At 31.4% G+C, this 16,547-nt stretch overlaps 1 protein-coding gene and 1 long non-coding RNA gene across 2 annotated transcripts; one reads left to right on the forward strand and one right to left on the reverse strand.

Annotated features, from left to right (window-relative positions):
• Positions 1-3,351: 3,351 nt before the first annotated feature.
• On the reverse strand, positions 3,352-3,993 carry LOC145581542 (uncharacterized). The gene is made up of 3 exons (XR_014099646.1): positions 3,883-3,993; positions 3,719-3,789; positions 3,352-3,597 (listed from the first exon to the last, which is right to left on the reverse strand). It is a non-coding gene; the product is annotated as an uncharacterized LOC145581542 (long non-coding RNA).
• Positions 3,994-4,677: 684 nt separating this feature from the next.
• Positions 4,678-6,029, forward strand: LOC145581543 (uncharacterized). Its single transcript, XM_081638549.1, has one exon. It carries the CDS (start codon positions 4,780-4,782, stop codon positions 5,851-5,853), a length of 1,074 nt encoding a protein of 357 aa, XP_081494675.1. The 5' UTR covers positions 4,678-4,779; the 3' UTR covers positions 5,854-6,029.
• Positions 6,030-16,547: the final 10,518 nt, after the last annotated feature.

Raw genomic sequence — 16,547 nt, forward strand, 5'->3', positions numbered from 1 at the left:
CTTTTAACCTATTCAGCCTAATTGTCGTCACTTTAGCTACTTTAACCTCCAATAGCTAGCTATTAGCTTATTATTTAAATAAAGCACTACTTTCTTATTTAACTTTTTATATGAAGTATTTTATTTTATTTATTCTATTTTGTTATTTATTTTGCATTGGCAAGGTTTTTTTCAAGCATATACGAGTAGTTATTTTGCTTGGCCAAGGTTTTTTTTTCAAGCATATAGCTAATTTGTTTGGCCAAGTTAATTGCATTTTCAGCTCTAATGATCAAGCTAATAGCTAGGTTGGGGTTATTTAAAATTGCAAGCAAGTCCCTAACTACAACCATATATAGGAGCTGCTCTAATAAATTGAAATATTACTCGTAGGGCCTATTCACATTTACTAAACTGGACTGATTGGAGCTGAATTGAATTGAACTAAACTGAATAGAGTTAAAATGAATATTTTATGAGAGAAGGAAATTATGAGCTGAACTGAACTGATTGGAATTGAACTGAACTGAAATTAAGCTGAAGTGAACAGGCCCGTAGTACGATGTTGTTGAGAAAAATTAAAATAAAGAGTGTGGAGCTAGAAAAGAAATAACGTGGATCAAATCATACTCAAAATAAAAGAAATGAAATTACTAAGCATCGCTAGTGAAGCAGGAAGCCCTAATTGTACGTACTATCACTTGGAGGCCTCTAGGCATGTCGGAACCGCATGAATTCAACAAGGTGGAGCACAATCCGCCAACATTAGTTAGGAGTATAAATGTTCCGATTAATTGGTGCAAAATAACCTTTACTGTTATGCCTATAATAATTATAAAGTACATTTGTACTACGCATCTAATAAAATACGTAGTAGAAAAGTGTAACCATTATTTTGAGACAATGGAACAAAGTGTAAGGCAAATGATTATAATACATTATTTGATTACCTACAAATGTACAAATGTAGAAAAGTGTAACCATTAATTTGAGACGATGGAACAAACCCCTTCTTATACAAATGTACTCTCACTATCACTACTAGAAAACAGGGAAATAGCGACAGACTGCTTCCGACGGACCCATTATTCCGTCGGAAAAGTCGAAATTTCCGACGGATTTTTATTCCGTCGGATATTTCCGACGAATTTAAGAATTCCGTCGGAAATTTCCGACGGAAAATAAATCCGTCGGAATATATGTACTTTTCCGACGGATTTTCAGTCGGAAAGTACCATTTCCGACGGAATAAAAATCCGTCGGAACTTTCCGACGAAATTTCCGTCGGAATATAATTTTAAAAAAATAAATTACTTTTCACAAAACCCTAACCCTACCTTTTTTTCCGCCTCTTTTTTTCTCTTTCCCCCTTCTCTTTCTCTTTCCCCTTTTCCTTCTCTCTCCTCTCTTCTTTTTCTCGTTTTCCTTCATTCCTCTTTCTCTTTCGTCCTCCTCTTCTTCTCGTTCTCCTTCACCTTCAATCCTCTTTCTCTTTCCTCCTCTTTACTCTTCTCCTTCTTCTCGCCTTTCTCTTCTCTCATCTTCCTTATCTTCTTTCCCCCCACTTTCTATTTACCACGCCGCTATCCACTACCATCGCCAACACTAACAACAACCAGATGCCACAACACCGTCGTGAACAACACCAACACAGACATCAATGGTGCAAATCAAAGGTTTTAAGGTCAAATTCGACCATGAAAACTCTAGATCTAAAGTTTTCATGGTCGAATTTGACCTTGTAAACCCAATTCCGAGGTTTTGAGTGGTCAAATTCAGGTATGTATCTATTTTTTTTCTTAATTTTGATTTTAGTTGTCCTTTTTCGGATTTTTTTGAAAAGTGACTGTTGAATTTTGGGTTTTAGGGTTTTTTTTTTAAATTTATGGGGATTTTTTTTATGTTTTGTGTTTATTTTTTTTTGGACCGGAATTTTTGTGATATTTTGGTTAGGGTTCGGTCAGGTTGGTGGATCTGGGTTGGGGTTTGGGTTTAGGGTTAGGTGGGTGGATCTGGGTTGGGGTTTGGGTTAGGTGGGTGGATCTAGGTTGGGGTTTGGGTTAGGGTTAGGTGGGTGGATCTGGGTTGGTTATGGGTTGTGGTGGTGGGTCTTTGTAAGTCAAGGGTTGTGGGGAATTGCGGTGGTGGGTGGGGTGAATTATGTTGGTGGTATCGGTGGAGGGTGGGGTGAATTGCGGTGGTGGGTGGGGTTTATTATATTGGTGGTATCGGTGGAGGGTGGGGTGAATTGCGGTGGTGTTAAGGTGATTTAAGAAGGTGGCATAGGAGGGAAGGGGATACGGGTGGTGGCGGGGCAGATCCTTTTTTCGTTTTTTTTTTAAGAATTTTCCGACGGAAATTCTGTCGAAAATTTCCAACGGAATACATTTCCGACGGACTATTTCGGGCCTGAAAATCTGTTCCGACGAACTATTTTCCGTCGGAATAGCGTTTTCGACGGAAATTTCGTCGAAAAAGGCAGTTTTTCCGACAAATGGTATTGCGACAACCGATTCTAACGGAAAACAGGTTGTTTCTGCCGGAAAAATTCCATCGTTATTTGCCTGTTTTCTTGTAGTGTATGTCCTCATCTAGGAGACATTTATGTTTGCATTAGGATAAGGACATTTAATCTCTCTAGGGTTTTTTTTTCTCAGGATGGAGTTTACAAAACTTAACGAAATCTTCAACTCCTTTTAAGAAGTCGGATTTCAGAGTATGCCCATCAAGCCTATCATACATCCAGCTTCGTTCTCTTCGTTTCATTTTAAGAACTTCTAAACATCTCACATCACAAATGCATTAATTAAAACAATGAAAAAGGAAGAAGTTATACAACATTGTAATACGTATACATACACTTAAAAAAAAATACCAATTCACGTGATTTGAATAGCATATGGAATCATAAATGAACAAAAATGGGCATAATATATGGACTATAACATCCGTAGATTGCATAGATAATTGTAAGTTTGTAGCACTTGAAAGAACAACAAATTATTAAAATGTCTAGTTACTCGGTTTTGGTAGGAATTGAAAAACAAAGGCCTAAATTAGATCTAACATTCCTACTACATATATTTTAAATGAAATATTTCAACCACCACTCGTAATATAATAAATGTACTTAGAGAAATATATTTAAGACTTGAAACAACAAAAGAATGTGAACTTACATCATTTAGGGAGCATAAGACAACAAATAAATAAAAAATACAAAACAAGATGCTTACTAACAATATTATTTTACAATATTTCTATCATATGACTCAAAATAAAACATATAACATATCAACATAATTTAGCTACAAGCCTACAACCATCTAACAGTGAAAACCAAAATCTAATGTAAAATAACACCATTTTACAAGCATATGAAACCTACAAATGACCAAAAAAAGCGTCTTACCAAACTAGAAATAATTCATATTTTCAACTAACTTAATACACTAATAGACCAAAATCAACGAATCTATAAACTTTAAACTTATAGATATAAGTGAAATTATACTAAGACATGTATAAACTAACAAAAAAAGTATACAATTAAAATTATTAAACATACCCCAAATTAAATTCAAAATGTTCCTTCAATCACCAAATTCTTCAATATATCTACAAAAAAAAAAACCCCTCAAGTTACTTTATTAAGTTTTCCCAATTCAATTTCAATAAATCTAGGGTTAGGGTTTTGAAAATTTGGGGAAAATTAAGTAGAAAAGGAGGAACAAAAAACCTTGTAGATTGTTGGTGGTAGGAATGTCGATGGTGGCGGTGGTGGACTCCGACGGTGGTGGAGTAGTTCCTCTTCACAAACAATGAGTGAATTAAGTTAGAAAAAAGGGTGAAACAAGTAAAATAAAGCAATGTGAGAAGAATTGAGGAGAGAGAGTGGCGTACTAGGTTCGGCGAGGCTCCAGCTACGACCGACGACGGCCCTCAATGTTGGATGCTTGGGTTCGTATCTGGAGGCTTTCTTTCTCTCTCTCTCTCTCTCTCTCTCTCCCTCTCTCTCTCTTTCAAATTTTGGTCGAGCAAAATGAAAGGTGGGTTAGCATACCCCTTTTCATTAAAAACTTTTACTGACCGACATTGGACGGTAAATCGATCAGTATATTATTTTGAAATGACCATTTTACTTACCGAAATTTAGTTGGTAATATTTAAAAACAATCGGTAATTACCGACCGAAATATAATCAGTCGATAATTACCGACCTACTTAATATCATCGGTTGGTAAAATTTATAATTACCGACTAATAACATATTCGGTCGGTAATTCAATCGGTATAAACACGATTTTTTGTTGTGTACAGAGTAGTTTAGTATTTAATTCAAGATAATGTACACAGGTAAGTTTATACTAGTATTATAATTTTATACATACATGTTCCCATTTCCCATTATCACCTGTGCATGCTGCAACATGCTAAATACAAAACCTACTTCAGGTGATTACAGTATGTAACAGTATCTACTCCACTTCTACTATTCCACACTCCACTTCACTCACTACTCACTACAATTTCCTAACCAAATTTTATTTTTTTTAATTTAAAAAAAAAAAAAAAACTGTTTAATTTTCCCACCTTTCTCCCTCCAATATTATTTATCCCTTGATACTCATCATCAAATTCTCCAACTTCTTCAGTTTCTCTCTCCTAAAAAACCTAAAAATAAAACTCCCAGACCCACCCATCAATTTGGAGGGTCTACAAACTCCACCCAAAAATCAAAATTCCCCCTTTTTTTAATTTCTCCTAAAAATAAATCATACCTTTGATAATTTAAAAACCATGGAAGATGATCTCCACCAAAACTCCACCTTCCCACTTCACCTTCTTACACATAATCATAATAATAATAATAAACTCGACTCCATAGAAAATCCTGAACATACTTCTTCTACTACTGTCCTTCAAAGTGGTTCGCCTTCGGGGCCGAAGAAACCGGCCCCGAAGCGAACCTCTTCGAAGGACCGTCACACCAAGGTCGATGGTCGAGGGAGGCGGATTCGAATGCCGGCTCAGTGTGCCGCCCGGGTTTTTCAGCTAACCCGGGAGCTCGGACACCGGTCTGATGGTGAAACTATTGAGTGGCTTTTACAACAGGCTGAACCGTCTGTTATTGCTGCAACCGGAACCGGAACCATTCCTGCTAATTTCACTTCTCTAAGTCTATCCGTTCGACGGTCCGGTTCGACCGTTTCCGCCGGTTCACATACGAGACCGGTTGGGTATAATAATAGTAATTATTTTGGTAATAATTTCTACGTTAGTCCTTCTAATTGGATGGGATTTTCTAACATGTTGATGATCAACGCTGGTGATCAGTTGAGTAATTCTAGCCGTCAGATTAATTTGTTCCCTAATAATGGGTTGGAATTATCCTCTACTAATTCTTCCACAATGTTGAATTTACAACACCCCGGCGGGGATGGTGACACGTGTCGTGATGAGGGGGAGCACGAGGAGGATGATGGGGATGATAATGATAATATTGAAGATCCGGATCGGTCTTTGAATGTCGGGCTTGGGTCGGGTCATGGACCAGGGTCCGGAAACAATAGTACTACAACGACGTGGCCTTATCCTAGTACCAGTAGTAATGGTAACGGGACAGTGGCAAGTGGGTTACATTTTATGAATTTTGTTAATAATAATAATAATAATAGTACTAGTACACCAATGGGATTTTTGGCCGGGCATCCGGTGGTGGGTGGTGGCGGTGGTGGCTACGAAGGTCAATATGGGATGCTTGGAGGGTTCAATAACGGGTTGAGGGGTGTAATACCGGGTACAATAATTGGATCCTACCCTAATCAAGAAAGGTCAAGTAATAATGTGGATCATGGAGATGCTTCTAGCTAGAAACTAGCTAGCTATTACTAGGTATGTTATTTGTAGATGATCAAATTTCAATAATTACGGGAATATATTGAGGTATGAACAAGTTGTGTTGAAAGGTCATTATATTGTGTTGAGATGTAAGTTTTTGACTTTTATTATTGATTGATCCAATTGAATTATATGAGTATAAGAATGAATTTGTTTGTGTGTGTTTCCAAGTTGAATTATACTGTTCTTTTCGTCTATTTACTTTATGATTAGTGCCATGATTACATCATTACATGTAAATGCTCTCTTAATCAGAGACATACATCCTATTAATAGTACGTTTGTTATTTATTACGTACTTATTATTTGCAATTCGCAATAAGTGGTTTTTGTGCAAATTCTATTCTAATATGCACATAGTACAAGTACACATTAATACATTATGGATTCTTTTTTCCCCTTTTTTTCTATAATCTTAATTACGTAGGGCACTTAGATACAACTTGTATAAACTCCCATCATTATGGGCTTATGGCTTAGATAAAGTACTCGTATGTAAAGTAAATTGATTAGAAAAGTCAATTCCATCAATAACTAGTCATAACATGTGGTTAATTAAGCATTTATAATACCTTCACCATATATTAGTCAATTAGTGTTTTTTACTTCACCATATATTAGTAGCTTCAGCATTTTCCACTAATCTTCATCTTTCAATTGCTTGTATAATTAATCCATTGCATATGATTACATGAATGTTATTGCAATTCATTCAATAGCTAAGATCGACTTTAACCGATTAAATCAAAACATTTCCCAGTTGTCCATCTAAGCTATCAATATAACAAGAGAGTGAAGTTACAGAGATTGCTGCTTCGTTGTTAATATATCAAAGTTTATTTAAAAATAAAACACAAAATTAATAAAATACTCCGTAGTAAATAATTAAATTGTTATTAATTATTAGGGAATTGGGGTATAGAATACAACTTACACTTTTGAATTTTTGATTGATAAATAATAGAGCATTTAACTATCTTTAACGGTCAATTTATATGTGGTTATGAGCTACTTAAATTTTGTGGTAGAATTATAAGTTATCAAATCATGCATACAAAATAATCTTGCTTACATTTCCCTCAGAAAAAAAATAAATAAATAAATTAATTAAAAAATTAAAAAATTAAAATTCTTGCTTACATAATCAATAATGTTTATTCACTTACATCTTCGCTTCTTTTTTTACTTAACCTATAACTTTTACATTATTCACCTTCCCTTCTCTGACCGACTTTTGTGAGTTTTATGTAAGGAAAAACATATTAATGAGATTTTGTTAAAATTGTCTCTACAAATACTACAATATCATAAAATCTACACTTTTTTTTTTTAATAATTAAAGCTATTCATGATTAATTTATATATTGACAGGAGTGATAAATAAAACGGATCAAGTAATTAAAATAGAACAAAAAAAGTACTCCGTATTAATTTATCAGCAACTTTTTGGTACAGCAAGACACACCATGCGGAAGGGATTAAATCTATTCATGATTAATTTATATATTGACACGAGTGATAAATAAAACGGATCAAGTAATTAAAATAGAACAAAAATAGTACTCCGTATTAATTTATCAGCAACTGGTACAGCAGGACACACTATGCGGAAGGGATTAAATCTATTATGATTAATTTATATATTAACACGAGTGATAAATAAAACGGATCAAGTAATTAAAATAGAACAAAAAAAGTACTCCGTATTAATTTATCAGCAACTTTTTGGTACAGCAGGACACACCATGCGGAAGGGGTTACCTGAGTTTTTTTTGCTATGGGTGAGTTTTTCAGTCAAGAGTTACTTGAATTTTTCAGTCAGGCGTTACTTGAGTTACTCGGTCAGAGGTTACTTGAGGGGTTCAGACAGGGGTTACTCGAGGGGTTCACTCGGTTAAGGGTTACTTGGTCAGGGGTTACTCGAGTTTCTCAATCAAGGGTTACTCGAGTTTCTCGGTCAGGCCGCATACAAAAAATTGTGACTCGAAAAACCCCTAACCGAGAAACTCGAGTAACCCCCGAACAAGAAACTCAAGTAACCCCTGACCGAGAAACTCAAATAACTCCTACCGCACGATATAACAGGCGCATATAAAAATTTGTGTTAATTTATTATGTCGGTGATGTCACTTGTGTAAACTAAATATCTACCACTGCATAGTTGTGACTTGTAGGGTTGCAGTCCCGTCCTACCAAGAATATAAAAAGTAAGCATTCCATTTTGAGACAAATTAAATCTTGTTTGAACATAATTAGACACGAGATTTTCCAAATATAATCATTTTTGCTTAACCTAATGTGACCTATTTAGCCGATGGTAAGTTGGGAAATGGCCAAAAACTTTGGCCATCCAGCTTTTCATGAGCTTTTTGAGCACAATTTTATTATGTTGATTTGACAATTTCGTGCTTCTCCATTAATTATGTAGCATAGTTAATTGCTCAACTATAATACATAAAATCATATAAAAATTTTTGTTTTCCTTGACTGCCCATAATAACTGTCCATACTCCATAATGCATATATATCTGATCTATTGCATATAAACTTGAATTACTTTATGATTTTCGGCCAGTATAATACTTATAAGTATCTTGAAGTCTTGGATTCATTAAGATATTGTCTTATACTCAATGTATGATGATCATAGTACAATTCATCAATTTAGACAAATCCATCTACTCCAAATTAATAACTATGTCACTTCTGTGATATTGGCCATGGGCCGCATGGCTTCAGAATTAGCTTTGGACCTTTCCAATTCTTTTCTCGAAATCTCAAAACCCTTTAATTTAATAGCTCCATTATGCATATTATAATCATTTTAAAAAAATAAATAGAGGAGTTCAAGATAGAAGATACAACTCAAATCAATGTTTTATTATATTATGATGAGTTAAAATGCATTTTAAAAGTAAGCTTATTTTGAAATATTTCTGATGAAAAATCTTCATAACTATCCTCATTCAAAGCACTACATATTAATATTTGTTTAGGTACGTAAGGAAAAGACGTCCTATAGCAAATTAGCAGTGTAACCTCGCACACAACATGCACTAGCTCAAATTAGCATGGGTCAGCCCATTTGGAGGTACCCTAGCCAGCTTAATAACTATTTGTATCTAGGGTTTTTTGAAAATGAAGTGCCCTTAACTCATTATTTGGTGCTAAGAATCTTAAGATATATTTCCTCCGTTTCTTTTTAGTTAACACGTTTTTTTAGTCACATCTGCCAATGCACAAATTAAATCATTAATATCTTTAATTACCCATAAACAAAAACTTTAAAAAGTTGATATTAATTATGAAAATATACGTTGTGACAAATTTAACAAAATTCCACTTGACTATATTTTTCCTTACATATACATCACAAAATATGATCAAATAGAGGTGTGTGAATAGTGCTAAAATCAAAACGTATTAACTAATAAAAAACGAAGATAGTACTTTGTACTATAGCCAAATATTAAAAAACGATCCGCCAAATATTGTAAGAAGGAAGCAACAGTTTTCCATCAAGTAATAGATCATCTGCAAATACCACCCGTGCACCTCATAATTATGATGCACTTACCATTACTCTCTCGTATATCATGATACAACAAGCCCATCTTCTGTCATCACTTCACATGCTTTCATCACCTCAAATAAAGGACAAGAGTATGAAATAAAGGCGTTAACAACATAAACAGACTCCTTTCGTCCCTTTAAATTTGCCTCTGTTTCTTAATTCAATCTATTTTCTCAACAAGAAAAATGACAAAAATACCACCGCAGCACATGTTTCCATCAAAAATTGTAGATCGAGCTGTGGGGCAAACTTAGGACCTATTCTTTTCAGCTTGATTTCAGTTCAGTTCAGCTACAATTAGTTCAGTTTCTAATTTTCTTCTCTCATAAAATATTCATTTCAACTCTATTTAGCTCAAGTCAGTTCACTTTAATTCAATTCAGCTCAATTCTGTATATCAGAACAGACCCTTAGAGCAATAAAAGGAGTACATACCATAAATAATGGACCAAATATATTAGTGGTACAATGATGGTGGGAGAAAATAAGTAATCGTATGCGCTAGTCTAAGCTAGTTTGTGAATGTGCATGATTTAGGGGCATCTAAGGGCCACGGGCAAATTAAAGAAAGAGGACGACAGTAACTATGCCACAACACACATGCATGATCACACTAATAATCAGCCTTTCAGGTGCTGTGCATCTGTATTTTATGTCCCCCATTATATATATCTCTTTATATTATACACGTATGTACAGTAGGCTAAATTAGCTTGTTTTTATGTGTATTGCCTTGTAAATGTTGCATATTGTCTTACCACCTGAAAGGGTGATTCAATGATTCCCTTCCTTTTTCATGCATTTTTGTTTCACTACATGACTCTTTTTTAACTAATTATTATATGCATTGCGCAATACTTCGTAATAAATACACTATTTTTTACTACGTATGTACTTGTTATATTACATAATCCCTCCCTTCAATCAATGTGATTGTTGCATAAATTGCATTATACTAAAGAGACGGAGGGAGTATTGTTCTCCTGTATTCTTGCATGATATACTATGGTTTTACTATGTTAATATGGATTTACAGGTGAGATATAAGTATAAGTGTATAATTATGTTGCAATAATAATAGTAAATTGTTCGTGAGCTTCATTATTCTTGATCCCCCGTGAGCTAATTTATTATTTTTCGATATGCCTTAGCTTGAGCTTGTTCCTTCATCTGATACAACAATTTACAAACTATGGAGTAGTTTTGTTAAAGCTTGATTAAGTTAGGCTGTTTACTTGCACACACTATTTCACAAACGTTGAATGTATTTAGCTTATTTATGCTGATAAGGCCTTCTGCTAGTGTCTCCCCAACGAATTATGGAGTATGTATTTTACTATTGTGTAGGGTTGTGGACTTGTGGTGCTTTCATTATTTGTTTACTACGGAGTAGTATTTAGATTAAAGTTTGAACATGGAGATTGTTGAATGCAAATGTGAGAATATATAGCGTGTCAAGCATTGAAAAAAGTAGTAGTACAACCTAAAGGTGATACTCTTGTTAATTGATGGACTAACATTGGTTTAATTTCATAATACGTACTACGACTACAAAGTATAACACGAAGTGCTTAATATAGAATGGGTAAATATATATCCACGCTATTCTTGGGTTAGTATTCTATTTAATGCGACAAATTAAAGCATAAGGACATTAGGACAATAGCAAACGCAATGGGATAGATAATGGTGTCCGTTTTAGGCAGTACAGTAATAGAGGAGTTGGTTGGTAGTTTTTCCCATGCTGTTCCCTTATGGGTCGATTGTCATTAATTTTCAAGCTATCTCCAGCTAGGTAAGGAATTTAGAATTTTAGCCCATCTTTAAGCAATTAAGCGTGTTAGAACAAAAAATGACATATCTGATGATGTTTTGTCTTTTAAGGCCTTATTCGGCACTATTGGTAGTAATTAACTGGTAACTGATTGATATATATACCTATATCTTATTGTATTAAGTATTCAATCTATAATATAATTGTAGAGTCGTTTTAACGAGAGCCTTCCAAAACCCCAATGCTCAACTCTCATACATTTAAGGATTTTTTTTTTCTTTTTTAGGAAAAAATAACTACAAATCCCACTACTTTATTTTTATTTTTTTATCATTTTTTTTAAAAAAAAAAATCAATAACTTCCCATTCACTTTTTATTTTTTTTATTTTTTTTTATGGGACTACTACTAACATTTCACTTTGTGTGTGTGTGTTTTTTTTTGTTGGTACGTAGTATAACATATGACATGCATTAACACGAGTATGCAGTTCCTTTATCAACAATTCACTATAGCACTCAAAATCCCCAACATTTCACTTTTTTTTAAACACTATGTACTAACATTTCACTTTGTTTTACGAATATTTTTTTTTCGTACATAGTATAATATATGTCATGCATTAGCACGAGTATACAGTTCCTTTATCGACAATTGACTATAGTATTCTAAATCCCCAACCCTTCAATTATATGCATTTATTTAGGGACTACCCTCCAAATATTTTCCACTTCTTTAATCATCAAAAACAAAAAAAAATGTACAACACGTTTTTGTGCAACTGGCCTCAGCAAATAACTACTTGCAACAGAACAAATTATGTAACTCCTAGAGCAAGACACTGACCCATATGATACGAGTAACCCCTATAACACTGAATGGGTAACCTCTATAACTTTGAAAAAGTAAACCCCATAATAGTATTGCGTGGCCACCAACATAAAGAGTAAGACCCTATTTTTTGAACTTCTAAGCAAAGCATAGAATATCATATTTCAGCATAGCACAACAAGTGTCATCACATTATTAATACTCGGTACAATAGAGCTAATTAGGGTTCAACAAAATCGACCAGTCCAAAACCGACCATTACAGCTCACGTCTAAATTACAACATCAAAATCAACTTTCCACATTTTAAATATATTTTTTCTTATATATCCCGTGCATTTTTCACGGGTACACTCTAGTTATCTTTAATGTATAAGCAAGGGGGAGGGGAAGTAGTGTTCGATCACCTTAAATTCTCAATATATTCTTAAAAAAAAAAAAAGAAAGAAAAAAAGAAAAAAAAAAGAGAGAGAGAGAGAGAGAGAACTCGCTAGATCAAAAATTATGAACACAATAAGACGAGTGTGATATTAATCAAGCATATTAAGAATAATTAAAAAAGACGAATATGCTTATTTCCAAAAAAAATATCAATAACTTACTATTAAAAGCAAAACCTAACATATGTCATTCACTAGTTGAAAATTTTCCCTTCACTTTAAATTTTTTCTTTAACATTTTTTTTTGGGTCTATCCTTCAAAAAAAGTTTTTTTAGGCCCCGTTTTTTAGCTCTGCTCTGCACTGCTTTACTCTGCTCAAAGGAAATATGCTCTGCTCTACTCTGCTCTATTTTCAAATAATAATTAATAATAACAATAATAATTAATATTCAATAATAATAATTAATATTGTATTGATGATAATAATTTATTATTTTAAATAATTATAATAACTGTTAATATTAAAAATAATTATAATAATTATTCCTATTAATAATAATTAATATTTATTATTCATAATAATAATTAATAATTCAAAATATTAAGAATTAATATTTAATAATATTATTAATTAATAAAATCTAATAATTATAACAATTCATTCAAAAAAATGAATAATAATAATAACAATTTCTTTTTTTTTTTGAAAGAAAAATAATAACAATTTGTAGTATTTGCCAAGAATAATAATAACAAAGAGTTAATATTTTTTTTAGGGAATAGTAATACTTAATTTTTTTTTTTTTTTGAAAAGCAATACTTAATATTTAATAATAATACTAAATACATAATTTTATTTAATAATTATAACTAATGATATAAAAAGAATATGGTACACATTTAGAGTTGTCTTTTATCTTTCTACTATTAACATATGTTAAATATGGTACATATTTATTTATGTTTTCACTCACCTAAATCAATGGTATATGCACTTAATAATAATAATAACAATAATAATAATAATAATAGTATTAATAATAATGTCGAAATCTGCTCTGCTCTGCTATCCTGAAATCTGCTCTGCTCTGCTGACCCCTACTCTGCTCTGCTCTGCCCAGAAGCTCAAAAGAATAGTGACACAGTGTATCATATTCACCCACTTTGGCGATTATATATTTTCTATTCACACTCAAACGAAATATTTTCTTATGTGTATATTTTACATCAAGTAATTTTGTTATAAAAATGAGCATATATAAGTATTATATTAGGATACTATAATTTTTTTTTTTAATATAATCAATAATCAATAACTTAATACTAAAACAAACTCCGGGAGTGACACATGTCACATTTTATGTCAGATTCTAGTGCTGATTTTTCCCTCCAAAACTCCCCTTCCTTTTTAAACGAACCTTTTTTTTTTGTTAATATTTGATTCTATAATAATATCATTCCAAATCTTTTATATTATCTTTATAACATATATATGTTCTTTTTTTATTTGGGGTTCATAATTATTCTATATACATTTATCTAAATAATTATTTCGACTCCTTTTTAATTATTTTTTAAATGGAGTATTATTAGATTTTGCCAAAAAAGTAATAATAAATTGATTCATATAATTAGATGTTATAGAAATTACTTTAAAACATCACTTATTTATTTATTTATATATACCTCAGCTAGCTAATATTTTATTTCAATTTCAATTTAATATAACTATATATTTAAGTTAATTATAATTTTGTTTCTGAAATTTTACTACTATACGTACATATTATCACAAATTAAGGATTTATAGAGTATAGTATAGGTGTATAGGTATAAAATAAAAGTTGTGTTTGATAAATGAGTTTTTAGATATAAAAGGGGATATAGTATTTGTAATTTTGTGTATGTTTGCACTTTTGCTAATAGTTTTAGTGAAGATTTTTGTTTTTGTTTTTTTTTTTTTTTTTTTTTTTTTTGACAAAAAAGATTTTAGTTTGTTGTTTGATTGATTTTTGATGTTTATTAAAAATACATTTATTAATAAGTATCTACTAATATGACCACTAGATCTGATCAAACCAATTCCCGCCTGAAAAATTCTCGAGTTTGGGCAGCCTAAAAAAAATCCATTTTTAGATAATTTTTTGCTGCCTATTAATATATACTTTCTATATATTTGATTTGTATGTTTTATCAAAATTTTTTTGTTGGATATAATTAATTTTCTTACAAAAATTAGACTTACCGTACATGATATGGACCTTAAGCTAGTTTAATAAAATCCATGCATTGTACGGAGCTTTAACTAATATATTGATTGAAGATCATGTTTTTTTTTGTATTACTCAAATAAATTAAGAAATTCAATTCTATACAAGGAAAAGAACAGTTGCACTAATATTTAATACCCTAATAAACCCAAAATCTAAACTAATTTTATTTTTGAATCAAACACAAGTATTCAATGTATTAATAAAAGGATTGGAGAGGGAGAACTCTAGTACACCGATCAAATACTACTTTGGGTCTTTGGTTATTTGCTTTCATTTAGTAACAAGTAAGCCTATATTATTTATTTGTGTATGTGAAAATTAATTTACATGTTTTTTTTTTTTTTGACCAAGGGAAATTAATTTACATGTTTAATTATTATATTTGTCTTTTTACCATTTGTTCGATTTAAATTAACAACAAAAATAAAAAATAAAAAAAAAGAGGAAAATGATATATATAGATTTTAGGGCTACATATAAGCATTAAATTTACACTAGAAAATTGTATAAATTTAGGAAATCATAAAAATATAAACACTAATTACACTAATTTGCGGGTGTTTTTGTCATAAATTCCTAATTTTATACAATTTTCAAGAGTATATTTAATGCTTATATGTAGCCCTTAGGGCTATATATATCATTACCCAAAAAAAATACCAGATTGAACAGTTAGAATTTATGCTTTTACCTTGAATATTAGTAAAATAAAAGATGTAAGAAAGTTTGCTTAACAAATTGAATGATTATGTTGGCTTATATATATGCATTCAAGTATTTACTTTTGCATCTCTCGTGCTAATAAGAGGTTAATATATATATTTTTTTAATATTTTTTTTGGACGAGTAATAAGGGGCTAAATTAGAGCATAGCTCAGCATCACTTACTCCGATCCCCTTATCTCTTTTCACACCTAATATTCCATTTAAACACAATACAAATATATATTTCACTTAGGGCCTGTTCTCATCAGATTAATTTCAGTTCAGTTCAGCTCTAATAAGTTCGCTTCAGTTCATGTCTAATGATATTCCTAATGATATAAAGCCAAATTTCATACTTTTAAGCTTATATTACAACAACGACAATAATAATAATAATAATAATAATAATAATAATAATAATAATAATAATGACTATTATACGGTTATACCATATTTCACCTAATGACTATTATACCATATTTCATTATTTGACAAGCTAGGAGTCAAAAATAGGATCAAGTTAGTTTTTAAATAAAACCGGCCCAACTCTTTGTTTTTTATTATTATTATTTTTTTCATTTTGAGAATTTTTTAAAAAGTGTTTTGTGTTCGTTTGTCATTTTAATATTTTATTTTTTAATTATATAGTATATGTTTTTAAAATGTTTTGGGGTTTCATGTTTTTAATATATTTTTCATAAATATTTTAATTATATAGTATATTTTTCTTAAATACTTTAATATGTATATTTATATATACACATATGTATAATAATAAATAATCAAAGATCATTAATCCGTAGTTAAAAATCACTAATTAATAAGTTCGGTTCAGTTCAGTTCAGCTCTAATAAGTTCAGTTCATTTCAGTCAATGAGAACAGGCCCTTATGCTCATCACTATATCCACGTTATTACTACGATGTACTAATGTACTATTATAGATAATCCAACAATAATTTATCATTTAAAACTTTGTGCTTATTATGTTTTTACAACAAAGGGAGCAAGTTTAAGCTTCCAAATAGAAAACTCATTAATCAATAATATGTAGTATTCTAGTTTCCACACGATAAAGATACTACTATGTGAAAAGTGCTAATATATTTATATATGCATATAGAGTATGAGT

The sequence above is a fragment of the Chenopodium album genome, chromosome 15 (assembly GCF_948465745.1).
Source record: "Chenopodium album chromosome 15, dcCheAlbu1.1, whole genome shotgun sequence".
Classification (NCBI taxonomy): Eukaryota; Viridiplantae; Streptophyta; class Magnoliopsida; order Caryophyllales; family Amaranthaceae; genus Chenopodium; species Chenopodium album.